At 39.6% G+C, this 7,712-nt stretch overlaps 1 protein-coding gene across 3 annotated transcripts; it reads right to left on the bottom strand.

Annotated features, from left to right (window-relative positions):
• Nucleotides 1-2,932: 2,932 nt before the first annotated feature.
• LOC118321145 (BTB/POZ domain-containing protein 1-like) lies at nt 2,933-6,571 on the bottom strand (the record flags this gene model as incomplete). 3 transcript variants are annotated; one of them, XM_035652355.1, is given in 8 exon segments in its annotated part: nt 2,933-3,568; nt 3,644-3,752; nt 3,868-4,014; nt 4,614-4,701; nt 4,793-4,922; nt 5,159-5,356; nt 5,445-5,550; nt 6,415-6,571. In XM_035652355.1, coding segments are annotated over 8 exon segments (1,009 nt in total), but the record flags the coding sequence as incomplete, so codon positions are not given.
• Nucleotides 6,572-7,712: the final 1,141 nt, after the last annotated feature.

A 7,712-nucleotide genomic window follows, 5' to 3' on the forward strand; every position in this document is an offset into this window, starting at 1 on the left:
AAAAAAAAAAGGTACATTGGGCGCCCGGTTAGCTCAGTGGGTAGAGCTGGCGACCCATGTACCGAGGCTGAGTCCTTGCTGCAGCGGCCCAGGGTTTGAATCCAACCTGTGGCCCTTTGCTGCGTGTCATCCCCTTTCTCTGCCCCCTTTTCCTGTCCGTCTCCAGCTGTCCTATCAAATAAAGGCATAAAAAAAAATAAAATAAAAAAAAAGCCGAAAACAAATGTTCCTTTAAAAAAAACTCAAAAAAGGAGTTGTCTTTAAACCTAAGACTGAGTCTAATATGCACATTAAAAAACAGATTATTATTTACTTACTATTATTTTCATCATTCTAACCTTTCCACTGTCATTATAATCATTGTCCTCTATCCTCCATCAGCACCAAAAAAGCAAACGTCTGGAAAGCTTGTATTTTATGCAGTGAGACAGGAAAATCATGATGACCCTCTTCTTCTCTTTCCTCTTGTGAACTATAAAGTGAGAAAAGTCCCAAATTAGCAGTTTCAGTTGACATGAGCAAAGCTCAACACCCAATGATTCAGTGGCTCAGGGGGTTAGTGATGCTCATCACACAGTCCTATATATGTACATGGTAATTAATTACAGTCTTACATCATTCAAACACAGATTGCATAACTCCCACCAGCTGGACAAGTAGGGACACACACACACACACACACACACACTCCCACACTCCCTCATCCCTGCAGGTTGATGTTGTTTTGAAGTGGTCTGGACACACACCCAGAGCTGGATCTCACACCAGAACATTCTGTATAAATGTTTTTAAATGGATTAAAGTCACTGAAGATGTGTCATGCTAACTGGTTCTACAGAATATTTTAATACATGGAAAAGACTAATCACCCTGGCAAATTGCAGGATAGGCCGCACACTGATGTTGAATTTCAGGATGACTGAAGCTTGGAGTAAACCAGTTCAGTTTTTAGGAACATCTTTAAAGGGGATGGCCTAATGTGGTTTAAATTAATCAGACTGCTTCAAGGGATATTAGGAGATCGAATAGGACTGAATGATGCCAAGAATTAAGGAAGGACAAATTCAAACAGTAACTCAGGAGTGAATCAATGGAAAAATCTTGAGGATGATCTGGAAATATTAGTGTAAATATTAGAGTATAGAAATACAAAAGATTATATATATGTACATGCATGTTTTTTATATACATAACTACCATTTTATTCATTGTCTGGACTGTGTAGGTTGTTAAATGTTCTTATTTATGTCTTGTGAGAAAGGTAGGCGTAATGAGCTCTGGCTTCAGCCTACATCTTTTCAATCATTGTCTATTTTATCATTTATTTTGTGGCTGTTTAAGCAATTGGGTGCATTAATGTTTTCAGATGATTATTCCATTGTGGTTTTTCAACATACAACATAAAACTAAAAGGCAGAATGTCATTTTCAAGGCGACGTTTAACCAGTTGAAAAATGATGAGACAGTGTTGTGCTACATGGGCATACTGGGGAGGATAGCCCCCCTAGACCTTGAAAGATTTTTGTACACAAGTAAGAACAGAGGACTGTTAGTGCTGTAGTCTATTTGTCCTCCTGGTTTTTGAGTGTTTTGTGTCTGGTGGGTGGTGAAAACCTGTCTCAAACTGATTTTCTTGGTCCTTTCTGTTATAAAGGCTGTCTAAGTGGGCAGTCAGCGGGAGAAGCTCTCAGGTCCCGGTGACTCACCTAACAGCCTCCGTGGATCACTCTCCTTGTCAAAGCCCACTCACAGCCGTCTAAAGTGGCCTTGTTTCCACCGCCTTTCTCATATGAATGTGGGTATTATGCAATTTAAGAGCACTTCATCTCTGTGCTTTATACACAGCTTTAGTGATTTAGGAGGACACAACTGACAATGCTTAATTTCCAGTTGTGGTTACAGTGTGATTTGAGAGACAATACTTTTGGCATCTTACACTTTTGACCTTCAATTGCAACATTCTGAAAAAAATGGGGGGTTATGCCCTTATTTAGACGACATGTAGCAAAGGGCCACGGGTTGGAATCAAACCCGGGCCACTGCCATAATGACTCTTAAAATGGGGCACATCCTCTACTAGGTGAGCTACCAGGGCATCCCCATTACTCTTACCTTTTGACAACTATGGTTACATTACAGATTCAAATCCTCAGTTTCCTCAAAAACTACCCAACAGTACATAGTCACCTGGACCAGCTGCAACACTGAAATACTGCTTATCATAGTATAAATGATAATAATCCGATAATATATATAATCATAGACACTTCTTTACTGGCTACTTTTACTTGCAACACCTCCTCACATGTTGCATTTGCAGTGGTGGAAAGTACATTAATCAAGTATTGTTAGTTTTCAGTATTTCTATTTTCTGCTACTTTGTACTTCTCATTCACTACATTTAACTCAGGATTATTGTACTTTTAACTCTACTAAATGTATTTTCTTTTAGCTAGTTACTTTTTAGTTTAATATTTGACAAAAAGTCCCACAAGTAATGAGCTTATTAAATACAATACATTGTTAAAGATTAAACCAGTGGTTCCCAACAGTAAGTAGTTTGCATATTGTTGCATTGGTACTTTTACTTAAGGGTCTGAATACATCCTCCACCACTGTGCATTTGTTGACTCACACAGTTCAAAATGACTTTTTTCCCCTTAGATTGTTACATTTTAATAATTAAAGTTCTGGAGATGCAAATTAAATGTTTGTGGAGCAGAAATTGTTTTTCTTTACCACCCATTTGATCATTTTTACAACCCTTCAGATTGAATCCAAGTTGTGAACCACTGACCCTTTCTACTCCCTTAGTTCATCATTTTAGCTGGCTGCATGAAGTATCTGGCATCACCTAGTGACAGAAAGAGGAATGATATAAACTAAACATGATTGATCTACCCAAGACCAAGTTCAAAGAAAACAATCTTACTTTGGTCTGACCACATTTTATTGCCAAAAAGCTAAAAATAGACTTTTTTCATTTATTTGACCATAAAAGTCCAAGAACGTTCTTTTTTTTTTTCCTTTTACATTTTAATGATGTGCTAAGCAAACATGAAGTCATAAATTACAACATGTACCAATGGCAAAGTTACATAACACACAGATCCTTAATACAATGCAAACACAGAGTACTTGAAGACACCTGCTGAATAAAATAATAATATGCAAATATTATACTGTCTGTAAATGCATCAGCAAAAAACTGTCAAAATAACAAAATTAAATGGCATCAACCAACAAATGGTCCTGCACTGGCAGCTTACTGATAACAACACATAGACAGGACATCAGTATTTAGATAATTTACAACTGAGTTTATGCCCAAAAAGCTTCTTTTTTTCCGCTTCAGAACAGTGATTTTCCCACAACTCTGACTTTTTCCACATTCCTGATGATGTCTGTACACCACTATAGTATAGACAGATATGCACATACAGCATATACACGCACACGCTCAAACACACACACACATTCTTTATTCCAGGGGATCATGAGGCACTACGTATATATATCCAGCAGTCCAGTCTACCCAGCAGTCTGAGGTCTCCCTGGTTTAGTGTACCTGCATGAATGACACTGCAGTAAGTCTAGGTGTAGTAGATGATCTCTGGTATCTGCCCGTCCTCCACTGACGTACCATTGTTATTTCCAGGTGAGCTAAAAAACAAAAATGTTGTCTTGGTCCCCGTTGCTGATTCCTGGGTCACTTTCTTCAACCCTTTCGTGCCGTAATGGGAGTCTGGGCCCTGAAGTATACAATTAAAAAACAGGCAATAAGTTAATTCTAACTTTGGTTTAAACAAATCATGTCAATTTATGCAATTTAGAACAGATTTTGAAACACAGCGAGTTCAGACTTACCTTTAACGTGGCACATGCAGTGTAGCTGACATTGGGTAGGATTTCCACAGGCTCTTTGAACATCACTCTGAACGTGCTTGCTGTGCCGTCACAGCTGAAACCTGTGTCATTCTGCCCCAGTGTAATGCGTTTGTCGCTCTCTAAGATCTACAGAACAGAAAAATCCTTACTGAATGAACAACAAGGCGTGAAAAACACAGGAGGCAGGGTACACTTCAGAGTTTGTCTGCTTGGTGGTGTATTTTTCTGGTTGGTAACTGGAAGTATTGGCTGTCCTGTGCCTGAAAACATTTCTTTACTACTATATATTCCGCTATGTCCCTTTATAGTGTTGACTAAATCATATCTGCTTCAGTCGGGTGAAAATGTGGCACCGTGGGGATGTTGTGATTACATGATCAGTGTGTGTGACATTGTAGGCTTTCAAGGTTAAAGGGTCATATAAAGGTAAGTTGACAGACAGAATTTGAATTGCTGAACAAATTTGAGATGTGGGCGGTAATTTGGATATCTGCAACCAGACTATGACCAAGCACTAACTACCACCATGCACTGTGCCTTATGCAAGTTGAGTGTTAATGCAGTTTTTGATTTGATCTGCATAGAATTCCCCCATATAGTGAAAAGTGAATACTGAGTGAATTTCAAGAGAGCTTATCCAATACCAAAAACTGTAGAACACAACTCTCCATTACAAACAAAAAGTTTATTTGTCAACATCATTATTCCATAATGCCAGAAGTTACCTGTATGTTGACCTGATAGTCAGTGGGTCCGTGTATCGAACCATACAAGCCAAAACCCACTATGGATATTCTTTTGTTAACATTGAATCTAGAGAGGGAGACAGACACACAGAGAAAATCAGACACTACAATTCCTTCTGATCTGATTAACAACTGACCACAGATGTTCGTCATCTCACCTGATTCTGTCGCTGGTACCACTGTACCCCCATCGACTCTCAACCTGCTGGAATCTATTAATGCTGCACTCTTCCCCCCTGAGGCAGCAGCGGGGCCTGTCAATGTAGTCGACCCGTGGTTTGGGGTTTACTGTAAAGTGTAAAAACAGATTTACCACCTCCCGATCGAACAATATTCCAGACTGGGCAGGCCCTGTTGCACAAGAAAGAATATCAAGCTGGTTTCTGTGGTTTGAGTTGTATGGAAACAACAGGAACAAGATGAACATGTTTAGTAATGGCTGAAATGGTCAGTATAGTGTTGGGGGGGGAGAAAAGTACCATTGCAGAAGAAGAAACACATTTATATTTTGGCGATACACTTACCTGCAGCAAACTCCTCAACAGTCATGAGCGGGAAGCGGATGAGCGGGAGAGCTTTCCCCAGAACCTTCTGTTTGTTCTCCGAGGTCGGGGGAAGCTGTTGTCTGTAACACTCGGCCTCTGCCCAGCGTACCACTGCCCCAAACAGACGGTTCTCCCTGATGCTGAGTGTGTCTCTTTGTAGCACGGCACATAAAGTGTCTATGCACACCAAAACATAGAACATTCATCATATCACATCCCAACAAGCTGTAGAAAAGTAAATATGAGGTCAAGAAGACTCACGTACCGAGGTCAATATCTGTAAAGCCCTCTGCGTTTATTGCGTCTGCAGTGCTTTTGTCTATGGTGTCTAAGCAGAGACTGGCAAGTTGAGGCTCATCGAATAATCTTGCCTGTAATAAAACCACAAAAAAAAGACACATAAGTATTTAATGGTCGATAGTGGCCATTTACTTTACATGCACCAAAGGAGGAAAGCTGCGAAAAAAGTAAATGCCTTCTTTATTTGCTAAATATTGCAAGATTAACCAAAAAGATGTTGGGCAAAATAAAAAGGTTAATTTTCACTAAAAACACTGTAATTAGATTTTTCGATTTCTTGTATTCTAACATCCTGTTAATTAGGGAAATCCTATAATCAAGTCTGACAAATTAATGAAATTATAATGAGTGGGCAATCAGTGAGACTGATAATTAAGAGTAGGCTGCTGGGAATGTGTCTTTTGTTTTCTCTGGGTTGCTTTCGGTGCTTTATGCATGTTGGACAACAAAAAAGGAATGCTGCACATCCAGCCTGAAGGGCACAGCAGCCAGCAGCAGAACAACGTGCTAAAAACAAAACCAACAGCAGCAGAAAACAAAAATAGAACAGCTAATGTCATAAAAACTCAACCATCGATAGCTGAAAGATGGTCTGGTGTGGACATAAAGAAAGAAAAATGGCTTCATCCTCTACTGTGAGGGCTGCAGACGGAAAGAACAATGCAACATTGTTATAACATGGTTTCACGTATCGCCCCAGAAAACACCTTCAAAATCAGGCTGTTATTGAAACCTTCTATTCTTGCCTTGCTCTAACTGTTCTCCTATTGAGGTGCCTTCTGTCTTCAAGTGTGAGATGAGCTAAAATACTATAATGCCAAACATATTTTCTCACTTTCTCCTGGTGGCGTCAGGCCAAGCAGTCAGTTTTGGGTTTTTTGTTTTCCCGTGCTGAGATATGAAGATAACAGCCAAAGTTATAATGTGACAACAACCTGAGTGAGAAGCATGAACGCGTTGTCGGCTCTGAGGTGCTTGGTGAGGAACTCTACACAGTGTCCCTCCAGAGCAGGGACGGCATACTTCTTAGCCGTGTAAAGAGTCGTCATCACTGTCTCTGGACCAATGTGGACCTCGTCAGAATACAGGAACCTGTACAGAGGAAGACAGGCAACAGAACAATGTGTACAGTCAGGTATTCGTGTTATTCGTCTGGAAGCTGGGATCAAATGCCTGGTTCACTTATTAGACAGTACCTGAGTCACGTCATATATTTGTCAACTTTAGACTGTGTTGATATACTGTATGTATATGAGGGCAGTATTCTTGTACAGCTGATTGTCTTCAGAGCATTTAACATTAGAAATGTTTTACGTCTTTCATTAAATGGGAAAAAAGGGGTTTGAAAACATGTTTTTATATCTTAAAGTAAGTAAAGAAAGTAGCGTACTGGTGTCAGACATGAAACCAGGCATTATATCGGCACTAATATTAAAACATTTCAACAGACACTCAGCTGTAAAAAGCACGTGTGAATACTTTTCTGAAAATACAGCGTACTACTGCTGAAATTTAGTTCGTCAGCTATTGTGTCGAACACACAGAAGTGCCCAGCCGGCCCACAGAAAGCTGCAGTGGTGAAACAGTTCTCAAGATGGCTTCATACCTCCTGTCCCCGAATCATCAGATAATGAGTGAGAAAACAGAAACATCCACTTCGTCTTCAGTCTCACATGAATCAGTTTTTCCTCGGAGAATACGTTTGCTTTGTACATCTGGAACATTTTGTGCCGAGCGTCATAAATATTAAAGTTAGTGGTCGACCGATATGGGACTTTCACTGGCCGATACATAATGCCGATATCAAAACCGAGAAAAGCAATGTACAATTCTAATCTACTCTGTTTGATAGTAAATGTATGTTTACAGCAGGATGCAAGAGAGCACGCTGACAAGACCGCCTGCAAATGTGTCTGAAGACATTTTTTATTTATCGGATGCAGATTCTCTCAAAATGCCAAATAATCGGCCCAATTAAATCAGCCTAAGAAACAAACCAATCACACACAATAAAGATTTAACCCCTTACTAATCTCAGGGTGTCCATGCAAAAGGTTTCAATTAAGATCTTTCTACTGAGTCGTTCAGGTATATAGATAGATAGACAGATAGATAGATAGATAGATAGATAGATAGACAGATAGACAGATAGACAGATAGATAGATAGATAGATAGATAGATAGATAGATAGATAGATAGATAGATAGATAGATTTGCGCAAAAGTGCCCAAA

The sequence above is a fragment of the Morone saxatilis genome, unplaced genomic scaffold (assembly GCF_004916995.1).
Source record: "Morone saxatilis isolate NCDOM2014 unplaced genomic scaffold, NCSU_SB_2.0 Contig11, whole genome shotgun sequence".
Taxonomy (NCBI): domain Eukaryota; kingdom Metazoa; phylum Chordata; class Actinopteri; family Moronidae; genus Morone; species Morone saxatilis.